Source organism: Myotis myotis, unplaced genomic scaffold (genome assembly GCF_014108235.1).
Source record: "Myotis myotis isolate mMyoMyo1 unplaced genomic scaffold, mMyoMyo1.p scaffold_m19_p_15, whole genome shotgun sequence".
Taxonomy (NCBI): domain Eukaryota; kingdom Metazoa; phylum Chordata; class Mammalia; order Chiroptera; family Vespertilionidae; genus Myotis; species Myotis myotis.
The window spans coordinates 32,801,040-32,828,459 of record NW_023416319.1 but is presented as its reverse complement, the minus strand read 5'-3'; the positions used below and the strand labels follow the sequence as shown (position 1 = coordinate 32,828,459).

Sequence of the window (27,420 nt, the reverse complement as noted above, 5' to 3'; positions counted from 1 at the left end):
CAGTGTTAACATGGCAACGTCGGGAAACACGGCCACAGCCCCTACTTCTGAGTCCAGTTTAAGAACCCATTGTGGCCCTTGAGTCAAAAAGTTTGCCCACCCCTGGCCAGGCTGGTAGTTAATCACTTTAACTATGAACAATCACGCTTAAACTACATAATCTTTATTTAGGATAATCTCCTTCAGTTACTTCCTTGTAGTTTAAGAGAACAATAGAGTAGTGACCTTGGAATGGAGATAACAAATGCCCTAACCTTTGGAATAGAATGGATAGGATTAAAATCAACTGGTATAAATACAGATGTAACAGGACAATAAAGACAGAACCTTGCTAGAGAACCTAGCTATGCTGATCAACTGAATGTTGTCTCCGTGTCATTCCTTCTTTGCCGACTCCGTCAACACCTTTGGAACCCCTGGACCTGCTGGGGCTGGACCCCAACACCTGTGAAGAATCTGTGGGTATGCCCTAACCGGTTTGACTCAGTGGATAGAGCGTCGGCCTGCAGACTGAACGGTCCCAGGTTTGATTCCGGTCAAGGGCATGTACCTTGGTTGAGGGCACATCCCCAGTAGAGAGTGTGCAGGAGGCAGCTGATCGGTGTTTTTCTCTCATCGATGTTTCTAACTCTCTATCCCTCTCCCTTCCTATCTGTAAAAAATCAATAAAGTATATATTTTTTAAAAAAGAATCTATGGGCACAGTCTTTATAAACTTAAAACAGCCCTCTATGAAGCTGAAGGGCATCATGGTGAGAGTTTAGCTATTGCCATTTCTGGTTTCTCTTGTCACATAATTTGTGTTCGGAACCCCAGAGTGGAGCTTCAGTCTGATCCTAACCAGGCTGGGAATGAGGATAGAAGCAAATGAGAAGGGGCCAGAGAGTAACCATTGAAGTTTCTGTCTTTCTTAGTTTTCTGATCAGCCCAAAGTTAGAACCAGAAATTTCACTTCTGGAGAGTCAGATTCAAATTACACCTTGAGCAATTTTTTGCTGTTAATCCTCACCCGAGGATATTTTTCTATTGATTTTTAGAGAGAGTGGAAGGAAGGGAGGGATGGAGGAAGGTGAGAAGAGAGAGAAGGAGTAAGAGAAAGAAAGAGAGAGGGAAACATCAATGTGAGAGAAACACATCAATTTGGTTGCCTCCCACACAGGCCTCAACCAGGGCTGGGGATCAAACCTGCAAACCAGGTACATGACCTTGACTGGGAATCCAACCCACAATCCTTTGGTGTGCAGGCTGATGATACTCTAACCCCTGAGCACACTGGCCAGGGTTTATTGTTATTATTATTATTTTGATCTTGCCCACATCTCTGAGCAGGAACCATAAGGAAAGTAGCAGAATCTGAGGTTTTTGACTGCACATGGATGACTAATTTCAGTTTTGTACCCACTGTGAATGATTTAAAAGAGGAGGGCTTTAAGTATATTTGCTGGTCCAATAAAAGTCTAGGAATCAAAAAGAATGTCCTCAAAGAAGTTAACTGGTTTGGAATAAGGAGTATGTTTATTTTAACAGGAGCAGTTGCAGTTTCCCTTTCTGCTGATTTATCCCCCTCTTCTTGAGACAACAGGCTTTGCAAAAAATGACCTGGATAAGGGCCATTTAATGACCTATCTCCTGAAAAGTCAGGTTTTATTGATGCTAATACTAGAGTTCATTGATATGATGAATATGAAGTTAAAACAAGACTTGTGAATTAGTACTAAACAGAAACTCCTTATCAAAGCAGAATCCAGTGATAACAGTTTGCTATTGTGTGGAATGTTTTATTGGACAGAAAACACTTTTTCTAGGGAAGAGAACTGATTGAAGAGAATAGATTATATATGTCATAATATTTTGTAAAAAATAGCACAATATATAAGGGGTGGGTGAAATGGGTGAAGATGGTTGAAAGGTATGAACTTTCAGATATAAAATAAGAACTGAGGATATAACATACAGCATGGTGCCTATAGAGTTAATAATACTATATTGTATATTTGAAAGTTGCTAAGAGAGTAGATCTTCAAAGTTCTTTTCACAAGAAAAAAATTTGTAACTGTGAGTGGTGATGGTTGTTATCTAGAACTATTGTGGTGATCATTTTACAATATATATACATATTGAATCATTATGTAGCTCACCTAAAACTAATATAATAAAAATGTATGTGTGCTTTATCATATCTCATTATGATTAACAGTGAGCTATAGAGGTTTCCTCTCTCTGCTTTAGAATATTTGGATAATTCTTCATCTTGGAAAATATGCACACATACTTTCTGTTTAATGTGTGGGACCACCACTCTTGATTAGTCTTGTTCTTAGTACAACTACTACCTTTTCCCAAAACTGCTTGCCTCACATTAAGTTTTTGTATTCACACTTTTCTGATTGCAAAATTGAAAAATGTATGAACCCACTATTACATTTTAAAAATCCATATTTATTGATATTCCTCTACTGATTAAAATAACATATTCTGCTTTAAAAAAGGTAATAGATTATATATGTTGTAATAATTTTTGACTGTATTGTTGTAGTATTAATCCCTAACAACCTGATTTGGGGATGACTGACTTGACTAACAGAACCAGCGTTCTGCACTGGACCTCCTAGTTAGCACTGGCAGATCAAGCCTTACCATCTTCACTGCCTAGCAGCTGGCATCAGGCTATGTTTCTTCCTTCTGTCCTTCCTTCTGGTGCTATTTTAGCAGAAGACAAAAAGTAGGAGGCTATATAGAGGGCTTTTCTGCAGGGAGTTGTGTGCTGTGATCATGCTGCTAACCCAAGTCCTTGGGGAGACCAGCTGTTCAGTCTGGTGTACATCAGTATTAGGTTTCTTCCACTGGCTCCAGTGGACGTGTTAAGAGGCTAGAAAGGAATTCAGGTCTGATTGTGAAATTTACATTTTTATTTTTCTGCAGAAATAAAAACCTCCTAAACACATTTCAGGCAAAATATCCTAACTATGAAGTGTTTACTATATTTCTGTTTTTAGAAGGTTCCTATTTATATAAGAACAGTATTTATTTTTACTGAGTTAGACTCTGAAGTAGTAGAAAGACAATAGTTAATTCTGGGTAATTTTCCCCCCCAAAAGGACCTAAAGTTTTTTTCCAACTACAGACCTACTTTTTGTACATTTTTTTCTGAATATATTAGTGAACTACTGAATAAGTGCAAATGGTAAAAGCAAGGAAATCAGGACAGCTGAAGGACTTTGAAATTGAGAGCATTGTAAAGCTAAAGTGAACTTCAAATAGAATTTCACTTTCTTGTCAGTGAGAGGAAGACTTTCAAATTCTGAATATGCCTTTAAGGGCTTGCTTCTTGCAGTGTGTCAAGAGCATGAAGTCACTGTGAGTCTAGCAATTGGTCTTAGGTAATTGTTTTTGACACATCAGTATGTGTTGCATTATTTCTCCTGCCTGATTTTTGCAGCTCTAGTGTAGAGATTTTACTTCAATTCCTGTTTAGGTCTGGATTTTTTGGAAGAATTGTTACTGGTCAGGAAGAAAGGTGGTCCTCTGGGTTTGTTTTCCAAGTTCCCCTTTACTCCTCCAAGAGTAAAATGGTTGAGATTCAAGGGGACAGAGCTCTGAGAAATTTGTGGACCTTGAAAATGAAGTCATCTGAGTTAATATTTAAGTTTACTGATTTCTCATGATCTATCAGATTCTGAAGCCTCTCTTGGAATTAACAACCAACCTATTCATAAATGAATAAATTGATGAAGAAAGATATTTTAGGAAGGAACATGGAATGTGTATAACATCACTTTTTACTTTAAAAAAAAATAAACAAATATTCAGCTTAACTAATGACCTGACAGAATCTTATAATAAAGTGATATAAGTCATTTGCCTGGGCAGTAAATCTCAAAAGTTAGAAAAAAAAATTGTCACTCGGAGGGATTTGGGGTTCAAAACAACCCTAATTGGTTTGAGACAAGTTTACAAGTAATGGGAAATTTGAAACTTTGGCATTGTAATACTTGGGGATACATGATCTAGTTGATATTCCACCTACAATGGGAGTTACAGAAAAATTCTCCAAAAAAATGGACAAGAAGGTATCAGTGTTATTGGTTGTTGTGAGAATCCGTGGAAGCTGGCAAGGACTGGTCTCTACTTGCAGGCAGACTGGAATATTTGACGAGATGTAGATGGCCTCCACATAGGATGGGAATTGTCTTGTTTTTCCTCTTCCTCTGCATCTTTTGCATAGATTAATAAATTCTGATTTAAACAATTGCCAATTTTCCCTGCATAGTTCCAAACACAGTTTCTAACTATATAACCTTATGAATTTAGCCCATAGTCTAGACTTAATAATGCATGGAGAGAATAGTAACAGCCCTGGGACAACTTTGTCCCTATTACGACCTGCTGCCCCTTGGGGTTCCAAGACTTGCTCGCTCTACTAGGCAGAAGTTTTCTTTAATAAATCCCAGAGCTAATAGTTGAATGGAGGTAAAGTAAAGTGGTGAAAAGCATGGTCTGTGGGTCCAGATAGGTATGGGTTCAAATTCCTTCTGAGCCCCTTACTTTCTGTATGACTCCAAGCATCTACCTCCAAGCTCTGTAAGGGTCAGTTTTCCTATCTATAAAGCAGAGATAATTGTATCTACTTCAGAGTTTGATGAGAATTAAAAGTGAAAATGATGTAACCTTAAACATTTTCAGGGAGCTAAAAATAATGCCTAGAACACTTTATAGATTCATTTGGCTGGATATACACTTAAATCTTAATAATTGCATGTCCCGAGTTAGGCCATAACTGCTGCAATAACAGTAACCCCAACCTTAGTAGTTTAAACCCACTGAAGTACATTTCATGATGTCACATATCCATCACGGTCACCAGGAAGTGTTGGTTCGCAGTGGGCAATTAAGAAACCACGCTAACCTAGCAGTTACCATCTTGAATTCTGCTGTTTTCTGAGTCAGAGAAAAGAGCTCTGGCGGTGTTTGCACTAATCATTAGAAGCTTCAGTCCTGAAGCAACACACAGTATTTTCATCCTCTACTCATTGGCCAGAGCTGGTCATGTGCTTCCCCTATAACTACAACCCCATTACACAAGGGACCAGGAAGTATACTTCTACAAGGTGTCCTAAGGGGAGGAATGAAATACTGGCCAACAGCACTAATGACTTCCACATCTCCTACCCAAACCAGCATTTAACCTAAGCAATAAGTAAATTGTTTTTTTTTCTCTTCTAGCCCTTCACAATACTGAAGTATTAATGTTATTGATGTCAAGGACTTAACGAAGAAAAAAGAAAATCAATTAGGCTAATTAAGTCTCAGCAATGTATAAACATACCATTACATTATTGTTTTGAACAGGAATTGAAGTTTTATGTAAGCATTCCTTCAGTTAAACCCCTGTTTCATTATTATCAGGAAAAAAGAAATAGGGTTAGTTATTGATTTCTCCGTTGCCAAATGAAACCTCAGAGTGCTTTAATTATGTTATTTTATTTAGGAATAACTCTGGTCTTACACTTGCTAGAAGATTGTAGTGACTTTGGGTTATGCTAGCTAAACCTGTGAGGCTATGATTAAGAGACATTTTTTAAGTTGATAAAAAAAAAATAATGCTTCTGTAGAAAGTGGATTTGTCAAATTGGATATTTTCAGATGTGGGAGCTGGGTTCTGCCTATACACAGATATGCAAATTTACATCCTCATGTACTTGGTGATATTTATCCAAGAGTAAGGTGTTCTTTAGGCAGAGAACAGATTAGCAGGGACTTAGCCGTTTGGGAGCTTGGAAGGGAAGCTGTTTGGGAAGTCTGGATAGCAGAAACAGAATGAACTGACATTTTGGGTAACTAAGGATTGCCAATCTAAACTTTTTCAAACATGATTAAATATCACTTTGGGACTGAGACATAACATATCAACTTCAAGCCTGCAATTTTGGGCTCCAATTTTTTTGCAAGAGATGTAGCTGCTCAGATAAAGTATAGGATGCCCAGTTAAATTTAAATTTCAGATAAACAACGAGTAATTTTGTAGTATAAATATGCCCCATGTAGATACTGCTTTGAACAGGAATGGGAGTGTTGTGCAAGCACAAATTATTCCTTGCTTAACTGAAATGCAGTTTTAACTGGACATCATGTGTTTTTATTTACTAAATCTGGCTACCATATCAAGAATGAATGGCATGAACATTTAACTTCCCTCACCTTCTCCTCGAAGGTAGAGGTTGTACCCACGTAGCCTGAGAGCACTGGAATTTTTTTTTTTTTAAGTTTGATTCTTCTAGGATCATTAAAGAAGGCATAGGAAGAGAAGTCCTCAGCTTCTCTAGGTCTAGAAGGCTTATTGCAGTATTTATTTTACATTTTTAGTGTTCAATAGCATGAAACACTCCGGAAAAGCAGCCCATTCTCTTGGGATGACAAAGCCTTAAAAATTGAATGGAAGTGTAAAAACTTTTGAAAATCTGCCCTCAAAGTTTGCAAACCATTTATCCCAGTAGACCCTGCTTGCCGTGAGGGATGGCTGTCATCAAGTCAATAGAAAGGCTGATTTTGATGAGCCTGTTTCTGTGTTCAGATGATCAAAAACAACATAACAGATATAAGACACAGACAGAACAATAGCCTTGTGTTTTGAACATTAATCCTAGTGGAGATAAGCCGACAGACAGGATTGCTGCCTTGAAAATTATTGCTCTAGGCTTACGCTAGTGTCACATGCAAGGATGGCTTTACTATTTGAAGTATTATTTTATTATGCACTTGACTCCAGGTAACTGATGGTCTTTGGGTCATGATGGAACGTTGCATTCCCGAACAACAAAGCCCAGTGCTTGGTTTTGTTATAATCTTTTTTTTTTAGTAGCTGAGCCCCCCTATTGCTTTACTACTTAATAAATGGTAGCCACAATTAGGGGCTTTCCTGAAGGAACAAAGATGTTCCGCTCCACTTCTTTACAGTGTTCGTTAACATGCTGAACTGCAGTGTTATGATTGCTTGGCTTCCTGATGTTGCTGTGTGACAGGGAAATTTCCACGAGGAAAGGTCACCCAACCTTAGATTTTTAGGCTTTTCAGCTGTAACTAACATTAAATAAGGAAAGGGATACTGTTAAGGTATAAAGCTCTCAATCCATCTGCCAGTGTGATGGAGGTAAGTGGCTGTCTTTTAGTGTGTTTTATTCTAGAAACACTGACAGTACTGAAGGTATGATCTATAAGATTAAAAAAAAAACGCCAGGGGGAAATCATTGCATGTTGTGCTTATGGATCCACCGGAGGGCATCATTCCCTCCCACCTGGTCCCTCTTGTCAGTTTCTCTCCTGTTGTTGGCTCTGCTGAGTTGAAACTGACATTTGATTTTGAAACCTGGAGAGCTGGCACTCTGAAGACTCAGGTATCACTCTGTCTTCAAGACAAAAGGATTGATCAAAAGACTGAATTAATTCAGCTCTAAATAAAAAGTAGGCTAATACTCATAATTTAAGGCTCTTTGAAAAATTTTATATATTTTTTTTGCTGGTTACTTTAAAAAAACGTTGACAGTTGTAACCTTTTCTACCTGATGTGAAACATCGAGATAGAAATAGAGAGAAAAAATAAATTAAATTTCTAATTATTGCACTTCCGCCTTATGTTAAAAAACAGCATGGGAACTCAGGGTATTGGTTCATTGTTTGTTTGTTTTTTTGCAGTGGTTCTCAACCTTCCTAATGCTGCAACCCTTTAATACAGTTCCTCATGTTGTGGTGACCCCCAACCATAAAATTATTTTCGTTGCTACTTCATAACTGTAATTTTGCTACTGTTACGAATCGTAATGTAAATATCTGATATGCAGGATGTATTTTCATTGTTCGCGACCCACAGGTTGAGAACCGCTGGTTAAAGTATTACAAAGAGTACTACATATGTCTCCTTTTTTTTTCCCCCTTTGACGAAGAGTCTGGAGGAATCAGGGTCTGGAGGTGAGAGCCATCCCTGGCCACATATAGGGCAGGAACCTGGTGAACTCTGTTGTAGCAGATGCATCTTTGGTCTTCAGGACTTAGTGACAGGTGAGGGGCCCAGGCACAACAGGTAAAAAACTCAATGCAGAGACTGCATTGTGCTCAAAGTGGGCATCAGGATAAGTCGGAAGCAGGGAGTTCACACTGGAAAAGGCAGGGATCTAATCTCTGGGCAGTGGATATAAAATCCTAATCACAAAATAATGAAAACCTTCACAAAGGTTATTTTTAAAGGTTTTTAAAAATCAGAAAATGCAGCAGCTGCAACTGTACTTTAGCATTATTTTATTTTCCTGTCTATGACATTTCCATTATTTGGTTACAATTTATGAAATGACACATCTAGAATTTATTACAGTGTCTGATTGCAATGCCATAACTCTGAATACATTTTTTTGTTGTTGACTATGGTACTTTTGAAGTTAGCTTATTTTGGCTTTTTCTTACTTGTAAGCCAGTTGTTAAATGTGATTTAACTCAAAGCCTTTTAATGTTGTATTCTTTAGAAGGAGTTTTTTCCATTGCAAACAAGACTAAGGAACGTGTCTTAACACACATACAAATTATCTGTCTCCTTATTTCAAAATGGTTGATTTTGATGTCATATTTTTTAGTTTTAGCGATTATAGGACCTACATTCTATTTCAAACATAGCCCGGCCCACACTCACCAACCTGGCCTTTTCTTTCACTTCCCAAACTGTCAGTTTCACCAATGATCCCTTCCTGGGCAAAACTGTCTATCAATTTTTGCTTGATTTGCCAAACAAGGCTCAGTTTCATCAGTGATGCTGGACTGAGTGTGCCAGATGGGGGCTTCTATTTTACCTCTTGTCAGTGGAAAGTGTGACCTTATTTGGCAATACAGTCATTGCAGGTGTTATTGAGGTAAGAATTCATAGGGAACATCCTGCATATAGGGTGGACCCAAAAGCCAATGAATGACCTGAATCCTTGTAAGAAGAAGAGAGGACACAGAGTGACACACAGGGAAGAAAGGCATGTGAAGACACAGGCAGAGATTGGAGTTATGCTGCCAAGGAACGCCAGGAACCTTCTGGATCTGGAGAAGGCAAGCAAGGATTCTTCCCTAGAGCTGTTGGAGAGAGTGTGGCCCTGCTAACATTTTGATTTTGAACTCATGGCCCACACAACTGGGAGAGAATACTAGTAAACTTCTGCTGTTTTAATCTACCAAGTTATGATAGTTTGTTACAGCAGCCCTAGGAAACTAATGCAAGGGGCTTCCTGAAGTCGGACTGTGCGCAGGCTGGCTCCTCCCTGCTCCGAAAGAGCAACAGCCGGGTGAGAGGAGGTGGGGCCCTAAGCAGACTGGCAGGGCAGAGACCTGTGGGTATAGAGTGTTACGAGTGGGATCCACTTACTGCAGTGGGGCTCAGAGTGGGGACCTGGGGACAGGAACAGGGCAGACACTCAGGGTAAAACTTCAGATGGCAGTTGCAGCAAGACAGGTCTGTTGCTGTGTTATCTGCTCTGACTTCCCTTTGACAGAGGTATGTGTGCTTGGGTGAGTGTATTATCACTGGGGAGACAGCAACAGGAACCACCACCTTATCGTGCGCAGGCAGCCTCTGTTGTCATTCTGTTTGTACTTGGATCCCAGTGAGGCCCCTAAGGCTATCTACACATTTGTGAAATCATGGATAATAGTATCCCCCTCCTCCATAAAGTTGTTCCAGGTTTTATTTTTATTTATTTAAAAATATATATATATTATTGATTTTTTACAGAGGAAGGGAGAGGGATAGAGAGTTAGAAACATCGATGAGAGAGAAACATCGATCAGCTGCCTTCTGCACACAGCCCATTGGGTATGTGCCGCAACCAAGGTACATGCCCTTGACTGGAACCGAACCTGGGACCCTTGGGTCTTCAGGCCGACGCTCCATCCACTGAGCCAAACCGGTCAAGGCTGTTCCAGGTTTTAAATGAGATATCCTTGTAAAGTACTTACTGTAATACCTGGAACTTAGTAGGAGCTCAATAAATATTAGAATGTTAGCTAATTAGTATGGTTATTATATCCTAATACATATATATATATATATATATATATATATATATATATATAAGCTTAAGCGACCATTACAACCAGTCGACCAGTTGCTGTGATGTGCACTGACCACCAGGGGGCAGACGCTCAATGCAGGAGCTGTACCCTGGTGGTCAGTGCGCTTCCACAGCCAGTCTCCCACAGTCTCTGCCCCGGGCCGGCCATCCCCGATCACTGGCCAGGCCAAGGGACCCCACCTGTGCATGAATTCGTGCACCGGGCCTCTAGTATTATCATAATGTTGAGAATGATAAGTTCCTATACTTCTAGGAAAAGACTTATTTGTTTTGTGACCATGGTTACCAGTATCCATCAGAACCTGTTTTGTACCTATTTAAGTTGATCAAATGTGGCAGTCACCCATGCTTCTGTAAGCTGGCGGGTCAGTGACAACAGTCCCCAGACAGCAGGCAGCAGCATAATTCGAGTGTGCACGCTTCTGCAAGTCAGCCACTCAACCACACTCTCACGCCAGCTTTTCTTCTGCACCTATAGGTCAGGTAATACCTGAACATTCCAGCTTTTGAAGTCTCCCAGGCCCTGAACTTGAAGAGTTTCCAAACCCTGTATGAGATAGTCTCTTTCTGTTTTGCTTAGGGAGAATGTTTGTTCAAGTGCAGCTCTCCCTTGCTTGGCAAGCAATAAGTTCAGCTCTTTGTTCAGATATTGAGTGGGCACCTGATCCTTCAATGATGGAAATATGTATAGATGCTAAGGGAACACAAAGATGGGGCTATATGGAAGAGTTCACAGGAGAGGTGACTTCTGGTCCAAGTTGTGCACTGGGAGTTTTAATTAAAGTAGAGAAAAACTGTGGGGTTAGGGACAGGTCTTCTGAGGGCACACACAGTGAGTGAAGACATGAGTGATAATGGCAGTTGAAGGGCTGCCACCTAATGTGTCATCCCTGAACTGTAGGGTGTGCAGAGGGTGAGGTGATGGAAACTAGACTGAAACAGTTTACAGGGGCTGGATTGTAAGGGCCTTGGATTCCATCCTAGGGAGTTTTCCTCTTCTGGTGCTTCTCAAACATTTTTTGAAGTTTCTAGTCTTAACTGCAAAGGCAACTCAACTTTTACCATAAGAGGGAGTTTTTTTGAAATCTTCCTGTATACGGGATATTTGTCATTCTATTTTGGCTGCCCAACATCTGAACTCTGTTGTTGTATTTGGAGAATTTTCCATGGAGGGAAAAAAGCAGAATCTTTTTGTTTCCACTGTACAAGCTGAAATGCCAACTTTTTCAGCCTCCCTTTCAGCTAGGACATGGCCACAACCTGGGGTGGGAGTGGATGCAGAAAGAGAGGAGACCTGGGTTGTGTGTGGTGGTTGTGATGGTGCCCATTGTGAGTGTGTGGTGTGACTGACACGCACTGCAGAATCATGGCTTTCCATCTTCCTAAGATTCACGTATTCCCAGTATCTTAATATTGCTGAAATCAGGGTGCTCCTTGCAAGCAATGTTGTGATAGAGTTTGATAAGCAGCAGCATCTAATTTTTTCCTTGAAAAGCAAAATAATAAGATGCAGAATGTTCAGTGGTGGCATAAATATCCATGTTGGACCAGTTCTGAGCATAAGTTTGGCCTCATAGCCCCATGCCTGGTTCTCCAGAGCTTTGGGTTATTTTATAAGTTTTCTAGTAGATTCATTTGCTTAAATTAGAGTTTGTGTTTAAATGTTTTCATTGATTTTTTTTTTTTTTTTTTTTTAGAGAGAGTAAGTAAGGGAGAGGGATAGAGATATAGAAACATCGATAAGAGAGAAACATCCATCAGCTGCTTCCAGCATGCCTCCTACTGGGGATCGAGCCCACAACCCAGGCATGTGCCCTGACCAGTAATCAAACTGGACACCTCCTGGTTCATGTGTCAATGCTCAACCACTGAGCAACACTGGCTGGGCTAGAGTTTGTTTTTAATTGTTTGAAGCTTAAAATCCTGACTGGTATATGCATGTCATCTTAAAAAGTCTTTAGAATGCTGTAATTTATTAATATATTTATTTTAAAGGAAAATATTTTCCCCCTAAATCTTCACTTAAATTTGATGTCCTGAGAAACTACAGATGCTAATAACTCATTATTCAACGAATTTTTATGGAGACTCTCCATGTGATTTTATGAAGAATGAGTCCAGGTGGAGCTTTCAGTTCACATGCATCTTGTGGGCTTGCATGTCCCTGGCACAGGGCCTAGTGCCTGCCATTCCTAACCCTGCGGACTTGAGCCCATGTCAGAAGCACAGTGCAGGCAATGGAGAGCTGGTAAGTATTTTAACTTTCTGATGTGCAGAAACATTTCCTATAGGCTTTCTTCAGTTATTCTCATCATGATTCGCTTGGTGGAAGAAATCCTGTCTCCCATACCAGTTTCCTGTATCTTGAAGGTCTATGTAAATTAGTTTAGAGCAGGGAGCTGTGGCATTTTGCTTTGAGATGCTAGATATCTGTTGAGGTCAAGATGCTTTTGAGTTGCTATGTTCTGGGTGGTAAGTTCTTTCTATATTCCAGATAATTGTTGGATTTCCAAATTAAAAACTTCCTCAGCATGAGTGGTGCTGCAATTAGCATTTGGGTCTAATAAATCTATGTCAACATAACAACGTTTTTGTGGATTACCTTTATTTGGAATATTCAATTCAGTCCACATGGGTCATTTGGTCTTATTGTATAGACGGAAACATTCTTTCTAAATAGAGACCCCCTTTGAAGCAAAAACTTTACATACTTTACTTGTAGCTGAAGAGTCTGATAAAAGACTTAGAGGTAAACAGTCCTAATCACTGTTAATTGGGAAATTAGACATAGAAGTTATTTGTGTGGCCTTTGATAAGATAGGGCATACCTCTGGAGAGGGTTCTGGTTTGTGCTAATATTGTTGATGGAGATCTTTTAAGAGGGAGCTACTATTTGCACCTTTGTGGAACATGCTCCAAAGTCTAGTATCTGGGATATTACCAAGGGCACCTAACATCAAAGACTTGGCTTTAATAAAATAGATGAGAAGCCATAAAACAAATGAATGTTAAGCATTCACAAGATACCACTGTTTTTTGTATGTCTATTCTCTTTAAATATCTTACAATAATTTTCTTGCCAGACTTTACTTTCTTACTGCTGTTTATTTATTTTTAATTTGAGATAGTGCAATATATAGTATTTTATTTCCACCTCAATTTAGTTCAAGTTATAAAATGCTTTTTAAAATAAGTTTCTGTTAAATCAAAATTTATCTAGGCATTTCTGAGATAATATTATGTCCCCTCCTTTTTCCACTGCCTTCTATAACCTCCCTCAAAAGAAAAAATAAAAACCAAAAACAGAATCATATGTTTTGAAGATGGGAGAGATCTGATACTTGTACGGTCTTTAAAAGCAGAATGTTGGAATGATTTGATTCTCCTGTATGTTAACTGTTCCTCATATTGTGAAAACTCTTAGACTTTCTTAAAATCCTCCGTGATTGGCTCAACAGAATGAATGACACATATCCCCTGTTAATACAGGAACATGTTTATAGCCCAGTGTTGAAAGCTGTAACACCCCTTTCTTATGCTGTGTTTTGTTCAGCACTTGGTTGGAGTTCTTATTCCATAGCAAGACCTAAAGCTTTCATTTATTCAGAATTTGTAAGAAAAGGTCTGGGTTGAATTTTACATGACCATCTATAAAAAATTGTTAGACATAATAATCATGTAGAGAGGAGAAACACTTAAAGCTCTTCTCCGATTCTTTTCAAGTACTTATATGCCTTCATTGAAGAATCATACTCGATAAGTTATGCTAATGGATGGGAAAGCAATATGAAAAGTTTACCTACCGCAAATGCAAGCTGCTGTTTCTATTTGGCCATTTCTTATGAAATCAGTGAAACAGCTGTTCAAGGCCCTTCCCTAGGCCAAACTCTCTCAGCCTCATTCCAGTTACAGAAATGAGTGTGTAAGCAATGAGAAACTGGCTTTTCAGTCCAACTAATTTCCAGAAATTCAAACTGGCATTTTCCTTAAATTACTTTCTATCTTTAGAGTTCCTATGCTGTGGACGTGTGTGTGTGTGTGTGTGTGTGTGTGTGTGCGCGCGTGTGTGTGTGTTTAAGTTTCTCAAATCCACAAAAGACTACTCCTTAGGACCAGGCACTGGTGCTCAGTGGACGCATTATGACCGATGGAATGAATCAATAAATACAGGGTGTCCCCCCAAAATGTATACACTCTTTAACAACTGATAGCTCAATTTTGAAAATGAAATATATTTTAATAAACACTGAATTTATAATTATTTAAAGTATGTGTATACATTTTGTTGGGACACCCTATATTTTTTAAGGTGCTGAAGCACTTTGAAAAAAGTTAAAAAAATGCGAGACAAAGATATCCTCCCTTGGAGTGCTCACATTTTTTTAATATATATTTTTATTGATTTCAGAGAGGAAGGGAGAGGGAGAGAGAGAAAGAAATGTCAATACCCCCACTGGGGAATGAGCCAGAAACCCGGGCGTGTGCCCCTAACCGGAATCGAACCCAGGACCCTGCAGTCCGCAGGCTGATGCTCTATCCACTGAGCCAAACCAGGTCGGGCAAAGTGCTCACATTTTAACTTGGGGGACTCAAGCCAAGCACACAGATTCTGTGTATACTGTAAAACAAGACTGTCCAGAATTAAACACATAGAGAATGAGAGGAGACTCCAGAGAGAGACAGGACTGTTTCTCTGTGGCCTCAAGTCATCAGAGGAGATTTGAGGGGGACCACCCAGGATCCATGCATGTTTGCATTCCCCCCCAAATTCATATGTTGAAACTCTAATCCCCAATGTGATGGGATTTGGAGATGGGGCCTTTGGGAGGTGGGTTATTGCCCTTATGAGAAGAGCCAAGAGAGAGTGTGCTGCTTTTCTCTCTCGGTCATATGGCAAGAAGGCATATATCTGTAAACCAGGATGAGGGTCCTCACTGGGAACTGAATTGGCTGGCCCCTGATCTTGGATTTCCTAGTGACCAGAACTGCAAGAAATAAATTTCTATTGTTTAAGCCAGTTTATGGTATTTGTGTTATAGCAGGCTGACCTGACTAAGATAGGATATAAATAAGATGGGAGTAAGGTAGGCATTCCTGGAATCAGGAAATTGCACTGGAATGAAGTCAGGGTGCAAAGGGAAATCCTAAGAATATATTTTGCATCCTGTGGTGCTCTTAGTTTTGTAGATTTGATCATCCATTATTATTATAGAAGGTCAGAAATGGGGAGGAATCTGTGTTGACTTAGCAAAAACCTTGAACTTCCTTCTTCTCCTCCCCCTCCCACTCCTCCTCTTCTTCATTTTTTGTTATTTTCCTGAGTGGTAATCTGCTTTGCTTGTCACAATAGTCCCACAGCTAGAACTATCCCTGGCACTGTAGAAACTATTCAGTAAAAATTTAGTAAGTTGCCATCAAGGAACCACAGTTTGTCAATAACTAGACTTTGCCCAACTGCTCATTAGTTGTGGCACTTTCTTTGAGTTTGAGGATCTCTAATTCTCCTTGTGCTTTACATTAGCAGAGAAGCTCCAGGAACGAGGATAATTGTTATGATGGTAATTTTGGATTTTTCTCATAACTGCCTTGGGAACAGAAGAATAATTTGATTCTTACTAAACTAAATAAAATAAACAAGGAGCTTGTGAAATGAAACATTGAGGGATATTTGAAAGTAAAGAATAACAGACATAGTTTAATAATTTCAGAAAATAACATGGTAGACGTTCCATAGCAACAGACTGTTCACTTTCTCAGTGAAAAGGGTAATGAAAGCTGGTTTTTCCTGGGAAGATAATGCTGTAGAATTAATGGTATTTAAAGAGAGATGATTTAAAATATACATAAATATTTAATTTATATTAAAAATCACAGAAATTAGTACTTCTGATTTTTAAAATTACAGTAATCTTTTAAAAGTCAAAATAAGTCACTAGCTTCTGCAATAAGCTTGACAGGCCATTTGGCTGAGAAGGGAGTACAGACTTGATGAAGGTGCCCTTTTGCCTTTCCTCCATGCCTCTGCTCTGTGGATATGACCAAGCACTAGTCGGAAGGCTTAGGCTTGTGTTGCCATATTTATAGGAGGTGTTGACTCTCTGTTCCAGTTATCCCATTTGGTCATTATATATATATATATATATATTTTTATTGATTTCAGAGAAGAGAATGGAGAGGGAGAGAGTGAGAGAAACATCGATGAAAAGAGAGAAACATTGGTCGGCTGCCTCCTGTACACCCCACACTGGGGTTTGAGCCCACAAACTGGGCATGTGCCCTGACCAGGAATCAAACCATGACCTCCTGGTTTACATGTTGACACTCAACCACTGAGCCACACCCACTGGGCGGTCATGATTTTTGATTCCTTGCTGAAAATTATGTATCTTTTTTTTCCTTTTGTTTAGCATTTTTATTTTTATTGGAGATGACATTAGTTAATAAAATTATATAGGCTTCAGGTGTAAAATTCTATAATACATCATCTGTATATTGTATTGAGTGTTCACCACCCCAAGTTAAGTCTCCTGCCATCACCATTTATCCCCTCTTTTACCTTCTCCTACCTTCCCCACCCACCTTTCACTCTGGTAATCACCATTATTGTTGTCTATGAGTTTTTTGTTTTTGTTTTTTTTGCTTAATCCTTTTTTTCATATAAAGAATATTAGATATCTTTATTAATATTTAACATAAGCAGACTGTAAGAAACTGGCACCTATTTTATTTTATTTTATTTATTTTATTTTATTTATTTAATTTTATTTATTTTTATTGATTTCAGAGAGGAAGGGAGAGGGAGAGAAAGATAGAAACATCATTGATGAGAGAGTCATTGATCGGCTGCTTCCTGCATGCCTCACACTGGGGATGGAGCCCGAAACCTGGGCATGTGTCCTTACTGGGAATTGAACCGCAAGCTCTTGGTTCATAGGTTGACACTCAACCAATGAGCCACGCTGGCCGGGCAGTGGCACCTATTTTAAAGAACACTGTAACATCTTCAGACAGAAGTCATATAGTTGAGTGAATTTATACAATATTTAATGTTTCTTTTATTGTTTTACCCCAAGTTAAAATCCTTTAGCATCCCATTCATTAAGATATAAGTAGGGTCAGGCAGTAAGCTTTCTCTTTGCATTTTCTTCCCATCTCTCTTTCTTGGTCTTCTTTGTAATCTCCTTCCTATCTGCTTGTGTCTTAAATGTTTTAAAATGAAGCATTCTTGCTTTAAATTATACAAGCAACACATACTTAAACAATTTAAGCAATACAGCAGTTTATAACAACACGTGCTACAAAAAAAATAAGTACATAATTATGCACACATATTTGGTCTTCTCTTTCACCTCTGTGCATGAGCTCTCGCTATATATACTATGTTGCAACTTCATTTTTGATTTAACAACATAAGCATTCTCTTCCAGGTTTTCTCTGCTCTCTCTGAATGGTGTTATACCACTTGTAGTTTAGTCAACTTCATGCTCATTTTCAAATATTCCCAGCCCTGCTCTGCTTCTGGGACTCCAGCTCACCTATCATTGCCTACTTGCATACCTTATGGGCACTAATACTCAGCTCTTCCTGAATACTCTTTCTCTTCCTGACTCCATCTCAGGAGCAGCAATATCATTCATCCCATTTTCCAAGCTAAGGAGTTGGCATCATCTTCATTTCTCTTTCTCAATTCAACCATATCCTGTCAATCACCAGACCTATTGTTTCTACCTCTTTAATATCTTTTAAATCAGTTTTCTCCCTTGTAACACCTCTGTAATGCCAGTCACCACTTGCTTAGGGTGTTCTAATGATCTAACTGCCCTCTCTCCTTTCACGTTCCCTCTTCACCTTCTAATCTATTTGCCTCACAGGCCCCGATGATCTTTCTTCAGTGCGCATCTAAACTGGAGAATATTCAGTGACTTGCCATTGCCTTCGGAATAAAGCCCACACTTTTTTAAGACTTTCAGGGCTCGTATGATCTGGCCATTGCCTGTGACTGGCCTGTCCTGTTGGTCACCGTCCCCAGCTATGTTTGATTCTAACCCCAAACACAGTCAGTCACTTGAGTTCCTTGAACATGCCATGTTCTGACTTCACATGCTTGCCTTGGAACTGAGTTTGACATCATTCCTATATGTTCCCAGAGCATCTTGTCAAGTCTCTACTCCCTTCTCAGCCAAATGGCCTGTCAAGCTTATTACAGAAGCTAGTGACTTATTTCAACTTTTGAAAAGATTACTATAATTTTAAGAATCAGAAGTGCCAATTTCTGTGATTTTTAATATAAATTAAATATGTATTTACTGGTATATTTTAAATCATCTCCCCTTAAATACCATTTACTATAGAGCATTATCTTCCCAGTTCGGGGATACTTCTCCTACCAACTGAGTTGGGCATCATTCCTGTATGTTTCCAGAGCATCATTCCTGTATGTTTTCAGAGCTTTCTCATGTTGTAAACTGGTCAGACTATACTGTAGCTGCCTATGTCACCCCCCCCCCCCCACCACAGTAGCACCACCACCATTGCCACGACTAGAAGTGTGAGCTCCCTGAGGGCTGGAACTAGGAAGAGCATAGAATGTAGCACCCAATGGGGGCCACATGTTTGAGTGATGAATGAATGTAGTCAGAAATCCATAGAATTGAAGGGGTGGCCTGTTCCAGAATCCCCAGTTATGATTATGTCAGAAGCTCCACACACCTTGAGGGAGCAGGCTGGTTCAAAGGTGAGGGAAACACTTGTCAAGGTCTGGGCATGGCATTTTGGGATACCAGTGCTTTAGGGAGTAGAGCAAAGTGATCATGACCAGAATCTGCCTTCTGCTTTCCTACAAGCTTTGTCCTGTTTGGGACCTTCTGTAGACTTAGCGACACAATACAATTGGAGTGAGTGGTAGATTTGGAGGCTTGTGCAAGTCCTGAGTCCTCAGTGGGGCAGAAGTAGAAATGTGAGAATTCTTGGAGTGAGGCACAGCGAGATAGAGTTTGCATAGAGTTTGCATAGTCACAACACCCAGAGCGGCTAATCTTGCCTCTCTCAAAGCTGGTTAATTCTTCCACTCCCCACCTGCCTCCAATCCCAAGTTTGTGCAAGCTCATTAAAGGAAGACCTTCCTTTCATTGCGAATCTCTCTTACTGCAGAGTCTCTGTATCTTTATCCAAATGCGATAGAGCAGTGGTTCTCAACCTTCCTAATGCCGCGACCCTTTAATACAGTTCGTCATGTTGTGGTGACCCCCAATTTTATTGTTACAAAATGAACATAATTAAAGCATAGTGATTAATCACAAAAACAATATGTAATTATATATGTGTTTTCCGATGGTCTTAAGCGACCCCTGTGAAAGGGTCTTTCGACCCCCAAAGGGATCGCGACCCACAGGTTGAGAACCTCTGCTATAGAGTGAAAAAAATAAATACCATTAAGAACCCACGTACGTCATGACTCTCTTTTATACTTTATTATGTGCTCTGTTGATTGTACACTTGAATACCACCCACTCCAGCTGTTACATTTTGTTAAATGTGACTCTGTTCATGCTGATTTGCATAGGATTCTTCTCAGCTCTATAGTGATAACGTTAATTTGTATATTGGGACTCAGCACATGGAGGCTGCCCCAGTGGCCCAGCCCACATCATCAGTCTAAACCAGTCAGCCCACTCTTACTGGAAACACCTGTCAAGGTAACTTAACCAATCACAATCCTCCAGCTCAGCTTTAGCTGGTTTACCTTCCCCTGGAGACTAGGACCCGCTAGCCTTAAAAGGAAATCCCTGACCCCCAGCCAGTCAAGCCCTGCTTCCATGTTACCACGCCTAAGTAAAACTCGCTCTTGCCTGACATCCTTCGGGAAGAGCGCCTCACTGCTTGTGTGGGCCTGCACGCCCCCAATCCATGGATTGTTTTCCCTTGAATAACGGACATCAGACTCATCACTGAATTGTTTAGTTTTGTCATTTGACTGTTTGGCACTGAGATGGGACCCAGAGACAGCTGCTGAGGATTCTGGGACGGCTCCTCAATGCAGGTGAAGGTGGCCTTGGAGCCTTTTGGTTCGCTGCCTCTTGGGCCGCCCTCTGGGATCTCCGGGATCTCCGGTAAGCTTCTTTTGGATGGAGCTCCGCTTATTTTTCGTTCTGAGCTCTTTGAGTCTGTTTTTCCCGATATTTCCAGGTGGAAAACTGGGTGTGAGAGACTCCAGAAATCCCAGAATCTCTCCACTTGGGAAGAGCACCGTACTTCCCCCAGTCCTCGGATTGTATTCCCTTGAATAAGGGGAATCAGACTCATTACTGAATTTGTAGTTTTGCTATTTGACAGTAGTAAACTTGGGATGTTGAAACATAGTTCAAAGGACTCTGAATTTTAAGGTTTGGACTTAGGATCCGAGTTCTCTGGCTCACTCAAGTGATACAGTGTGACTCCCTATTATGTAAGTTTGAATTAAATATTGAATATAAAGTATTAAGATTTGCATGCAAATGATTTGAATTATTGAAGTTCCCCCAAATTTATCAAGATTTGCATAATTCCTAAGGCCTTTGGGTGTACTGAATAAAAAGCTGTGTTTATTTATTGAAACATTTCCACTTTAGCTAGTGAACAGACATCCCCAATTCCTTGTCATGGGAATAGTCTTAAATTACACAAATCTCAGTCAGATCTTGCAAGGTCTTCAGGAGGGCATGTCTTGCATAAAAGACAGTCTTTTTGGCCTCGGTAAGTCACCTGTCTTGTCTGCACTTGTTTATCACCACTGGGGAAACTTGGTAAAGAGTGAAACCCACCTTGTAGTTTAGATAAAGTGCCTAGTTTAGTGGCTGGTGTTGATCAGGCAGTCAGTGAATGTTATTTGATTTGGAAAGTGGGTAAGATAGACAACATAATTTGAATGTCTGTTTCCTACTAGGAGTGATCACAACTGTAAGCAGTAAACTGGGGGATATCTCTGTATCACAGATAAGGAAACAGGATCAGAGGAGATCCTGCTTTGTGGATTTTGAACCAATACCAGTCTTCCTCCATGATTTATTTTATTTCTGTGTTGAAATGGTGACTAAGGTAGGGAGACATTCTTTAAAAAATATGTCTGAAGAAACAGTTCTCTCAGTCTCCTATTTCATAAAGGGTCAAAATATTTTAAATACAGGCATTCCTCGTTATATTGTTCTTATTAGCTCTATTGCACTTCACAGATGTTATGTTTTTTTTGCAAATTGAAGGCAGGACCCTCCACCAGCAAAAAGGTTACAAGTTGCTTTTTGTAGTGGTCTGGAACTGAACCCACGATATTTCAAGGTTTGTCTGTAATAATCAGACACATTTAAAAAAAAAAATTTTTTTGTATTGATTTCAGAGAGGAAGGGATAGGAAGAGAGATAGAAACATCAGTGATGAGAAAAATCATTGATTGGCTGCCTCCTGCACGCCACCCCACTGGGGATCGAGCCTGCAACCCAGGTATGTGCCCTTGACCAGAATCAAACCTGGGACCCGTCAGTCCACAGCTGACGCTCTATCCACTGAGCCAAACCAGCTAGGGCCATACAATTTTAAAGAGAAATTTAAATCAGCTCATCCTGGTCCTCCTTTCTTCCAATTATTAAGTGAATGTGATAATCCAATAGTTCTTTTAATCAGGAGTAGAGGCCTTTAAAATTCCCAAATTCAAAAGGACTTGAAGCCACTTTTACAGACAAATGCAGGTCTAAGGCGAAAAACGTTTGTCTGTAACAAACACCCTATCTATTCTTAGGGTGATCTAGGAATAGATTTATAAAACTTTTCCTTGTTTGATCTAAGCGCTGAATACCTATGATTTTCTAAACTATGGAGATATCAGCAGTATTAATCATGTAGTAATTAGAGCTCTTGGGGAGAACATGCTCTCATAAATATAAGGTATTGTTATTAGCAGTGGAGTGATTAGTTACAAAACCATTTAATTAAAAATTTGAGCCAGCAGTTGAAGAAAACATTTTATTAGTTTTGGAATAGAATGGACCCAGATAAAACTCAAGGCGAGAAGATGAAAAAAATTAATGTTTTGGTTGACCACATTTTGGAAGCAAGTTTTAGAGGATGCATTTGTCCTTGAGGCCTAAGGGTAACATTATGACTTGGGCAAGCTAGAGAAGATGGACACGGACTGGGATTAGGATGGAACGGTTTCTTTCTCTGGGTCTTGCATTTGTACGAAATGGGGAACCTGTAAGTAGTAGTGGCTGTGCTGTTGGATCAGAACTAGGTTCTCTCAAGTTCTACAAGAGTCAGCTGAACTCACTGAAATCCTAACAAGGACAAAATATATTTCACAGTTTCTGCTTAGGGGCAGTTAATATGTCCTTATCTCAGCTGGGGTTTTGAGCCTCTCAACATAATAGGCAGCTTCTTTCTTAGCCTCCTCTTATGAATCAGAAAATAACCTAAATAACATTTGTTTTATGGACAGCTTTCTCATGAAATATCTTGGAGCTTAGTCAATTTGATTGTCCCTGCATGCAGCAGAGAAGCAACAAATCACTGAGGCTGGACTTGGGACAGAGGGGAGCTGAGTCAAAGGGAGAGGAGGATGGCTGGGAGCAGATGCCCATCCACACTGCACCTGGCCAAGTCGCAGGAGGACAGCCTGGAGGAGAAGATTTTGGCTTCTCCTTTCCCCATTCCCCTTGGTCAGCTTGGGTCTGCCCATTAGATGCATTAACACAGAAGTAAGCAAGTTAGAGTCTTTCCTCTTACACTTTAGTCTTTGAAAAACACTAGAATTTAAAAGTTCTTTGGGGGCAGGAATATGTCATTCACTATAGAACCCCCTTAACTATTAACATCCTTGGTATGTCGTAGGTGGCTTCTTTTTAAGTAAAAGTATCTTAAGTATTTCAAGACAAACACTCTGCTTTAATGTTCTAGAATTTCTGAGCTGCGTGTTACAGCAGATTCCGAACACAGGTGTAATGAAGCTTAAATGGGCAAAGGTAATCCGATATTTTCTTTATATCTTGTCCAGATGTTGTCACCTGGGGTGGGAGATGGGGAGAATGTTAACTCTCAATCATCCACAAGTACCTTATGTACCATAAGGACTTTCTTTGGCAGTCCTCGTTAACCTTGTCACTGGCCAGGTGGTAGAGTCCAACTGGAACAGAGATGGGAGCTCACCAAGAGGGTGAGTCCTGCTTTCTCATGTGTCTGGCTACGTCTGACTAATGAGTTTGCTGACCACTGACTTAGGGACAATAGGTAGGTCTTGTCTCTGTTCCATGCTGTCTGGAGCCTCAGCTGGAAGATTTGTAGCCTCCAAGGTAGAATCATCTGAAGGCTGACTCCCAGGTGAGCTTTGCTGGGGCTATTAATTGACATAGGACTAATCCATGAAGAGATAATTGACTACACTGAAAATATTTATTCTTTTTCTTATGAACAAAAGAACTTTCAAATTCATGGGGGCTTTGGAAGGATGAAACCATTTGGCATTTTCTGAAATGGGCTGAACTTGGGCTCTGATCTCAGGGGGGTTTGGAGGTCAGCACTTAGGGGGTTGACCTGCTATTTTTTTCAATGGAATGGGCAGCATTACAGTTAAGCCTATATTTTGCATCAGGGTCTACTCTAAGCATGTCAAACTCAAAGGCTAAGATGAGCCAAATAAACAAGGTTTAAGTTTATGTGGGCCACAAAAAACCCCAAAAGCTTCAATTTTCATAGAAATGTAGGTTTATTTTGATAGAGACATGCTGAATACAAAGGGCTGAAATAAATGAGTAATTGTTAACATAAAGTAATAGAAAATTTTAATAAAGATTAATATTTTTTCTTGAACATTAACTTACCAGACACTGAATAACTGCACAAATTAATAAGCGTAACACAAATAAACCTATTTTTCTTGTTCTCTAAAAGTGAAATATTTCCTGTTGTGAACACCAAAAAAGTCAGTCCAAGACTAATGGCGTGGCAATTGGCTGCTAAAATATTCACTGCTGGTCTTAGTAGAGAGGAATGGTGCTCCGGTGTGTAAGGCGCGTAAGGGAAATGAATGCAATATGATTTTAGTAATTAGTAATTAGTTAATGTTGTAGTTCCTTATTAATAATTATTTATAACAATATTACAAAAAAGTTATGAAATTTTTATTAAAATGTTTCTTACATACCGTTATATTGGCTGGGCTACAAAAATATTCGTTGTGAGCCACATTTGGCCCGCAAGTTTGACATGCTTGGTCTACTCTGTTGATTGGTATTCAGGATGACTTATACCAAACTCCTTACTACTACTTCCCCACCTCTCCATACCATGTCTAAGTTTTAAATTCTAGGTGGGCAGAAGAAGCATTGCTGACAATGCCATTTATTTCCTCCATTTGAATCAGGGACTTGCTTGTCAGCTGTCCGAAAATACTCCTTATCCACCCATGCTAGAGAAATGTTCTGTTTCTGCAATGCTTTGAGATCACAGCCTTGAGCAGATTAGGCAGCACTTTCTCTAAAATAAATTGTAAAATCCAGGGAAATCCAGGAGTTTGTGGCCTCTTACCCTTTTAAACCCTTTGTGAGTTCAAAGGATTAGATCAGCGGTTCTCAACCTGTGGGTTGAGACCCTTTGAGGTCGAACGACCCTTTCACAGGGGTCGCCTAAGACCATCAGAAAACACATATATAATTACATATTGTTTTTGTGATTAATCACTATGCTTTAATTATGTTCAATTTGTGACAATGAAATTGGGGGTCACCACAACATGAGGAACTGTATTAAAGGGTCGAGGCATTAGGAAAGTTGAGAACCACTGGATTAGATAAAATACTGTTCTTGAAAATAAAGACAAACAAAAGCAAATAGCAAAACACCTACTCTTCCCTTAAAGGATAAAGTTTTAATAAAATGGTAATTATTTTCCTAAAACATTTTAGATATTAAAAGGGTTATTTCTTTAGGCCTTCATGTATTGAGGCTTCTAAATATGATGTTTAAAATATTATCATTGTTTGTATAGAAACTTGAAATAAGCATTCCACCACAAAAATAGGTTTGCATTTGCTGAACTCATTCTTAACACTGTTGCAGAATACTGTGCTTCAAGGGGATTTTTATAAAAGGAATATTATCATTAAGAGCTCCCATCGATTGTATGCCTCCAGTTGGCAGGCACTGAAAGGGGTTGAATAAGGTCTTGTTCAACGACCTTGTGAGCTTGGAGCATCCCCATTTTACAATCAAGGAAACTGAGTTCTACTTAGCAAGTAGCAAGCACAACTTATTTCACTTAAACTGTTGTTTAGGGCAATGTGGCCAGTATTTGACTAGCTGTAGAAATTTTCACAGCAGCTGCGAAGTCTAGGGAGCTAGTGTCTACTAATGGAACTCTTTCATGTGAAATGTCCTCTTGCCTGAAGCTAGGGCTTTAGAAAAATGGAATTAAAGAAAGGATCTTGGCAGGCCTACCTCATTGCTTTTTCTCATCTCTGCTCCCCACAACCCCAATTTAGCCCTCTTATAGGAAGGCAAATAGAATTTTGTTTTAGAAGCTTGTGATGACTATTTGGCAAATAGCTCCACCAAATTATTCTAGTATTGCAGAAAATGACTTCTGAGATACCTGACATACTGGCACTACTACTGACTCACCCACAACCCTAATAGAGCTTGGCCTATAGCAGCAGTTCTCAACCTGTGGGTCGAGACCCCGTTGGGGGTCAAACGACCCTTTCACAGGGGTCACCTAAGACCATCGGAAAACACATATATAATTACATATTGTTTACAGTAGCAAAATTACAGATATGAAGTAGCAATGAAAATGATTTTATGGTTGGGGCTCACCACAACATGAGGAACTGTATTAAAGGGCGTCATTAGGAAGGTTGAGAACCACTGGTCTGTAGGGCCACACAGTATATTGCACTGTCAGACCCAGATTCATGGTGTCACTTGAATATTTTGACTGCAAGATCATAGCTGTCAGACTCTGAATTTCTCACTGATTTTGGCTTTGTTATTTCATTTATTAGGTAAAGAGAGACTACTTTATCCTAAGGGAAATTTGTCAGAGGTTTGACATGGCTCAAAGACTATAGTGGTTCACCTGCTGAACATATACAAATTTTTCTTTTTTGGTTTGTGTGTCCTTATGTTGAATCCAGATTCATATTAGCTTGGGTGTCTTTATGATATTCTCTAGAGGATTTAGCATTATGGTTTCTTTCCTAAATTAGTAGATTGCATAATAGGATGACCAATGTAGCAATTCCTTTGGATGCAGTATAGCTAATGGCAATAGTGTGTGTGTGTGTGTGTGTGTGTGAGTGTGAGTGTGTGTGTGTGAACATTCATACATATGTTTTGTTTTTGCAAAAATGATCCTATCCTATAAGTACTATTCTAGAAATTATATTTTCAGACTTATTGATTAAATATGCTTTTATAATGTCATTTTAATGTGGTATGACTATATCTTTTGAAATGAGGCTATTTTATTACATTTTTCTTCTGTTATCTTGCAGCAACTTACTGATAGAAAGAGGCTTTTTAAATTTGAGGTCACTCACTAACCCCCTGCCCCCACTATAATTTGGTGGCGTGTGTTGTGTATTGCTGCTCTGCTGCCCAGAGACCTATGCCAGCCTAGGAATGCTGTGAAACGGATGGCTGCTGAAAGCTCATCTACTTCTGCTGTTTCTTCTTACAGGAGACAGAGCATGCAGCCCCCAGCCCGTCGGAGTGTCGGGGGAGAGCAGGAACGCCAGCTCATGAGAGTCCACAAAACCACACATTCAGGGGCCAAGAAACGGTGTGGCTTCAACCAAGGTGGGCCCTTTGGTGTCTGGGGTTCCCCTGTGCCTGGGATTCCTTCCTGTATGCTTGCCACCCCCGCAGTAGAATCTAGGCTTCCTGACTTTTGTTGGCAATTTCTTATGGTCTGTAAAAGCTGCTTAGGGGGGCTAGGAGTATCACTCATTCTGAGTTTAAGAGAAATGTAAATAACCTACTTTCTCTGTCTTCAGTTTGAAGATTACCAGCCTTAAGGCTCAGAGAGGAGTGGAGCTAGTCCTGCCCTTGGAGAGAAACAATGATTAGGTTTTCCTCTGTGATAATGATAGAGATGACAGTATAGATGGCAAGCCAATTGCTTTCCACATGTTACATCATATAGTCTTCACCACTTAACTCATAGCCCCATTTCACCGAGGAGGAGCCTGAGGCTGGCAAATTAAGGTATTGGCCTGATGTTGCACAAGTGAAAAAAGATGAACCAGAATTTGAACCTACAGATGTCTAATTATGGCATAGCAGGTGTGGCTTCTGTGCTGATCTG

The 27,420-nt window shown here is 39.8% G+C and overlaps 1 protein-coding gene across 7 annotated transcripts in view; it reads left to right on the top strand.

Annotated features, from left to right (window-relative positions):
- The window catches only part of FAM13C (family with sequence similarity 13 member C), a 126,988-nt gene that overhangs the window by 21,913 nt on the left and 77,655 nt on the right, over positions 1 to 27,420 (top strand). For all 7 annotated transcript variants that reach the window (XM_036336804.1, XM_036336800.1, XM_036336799.1 and 4 more), the window contains one exon: positions 26,794 to 26,912. In XM_036336804.1, coding sequence (XP_036192697.1) covers positions 26,794 to 26,912 — 119 coding nt within the window. The remainder of the gene's footprint in view (positions 1 to 26,793; positions 26,913 to 27,420) is intronic.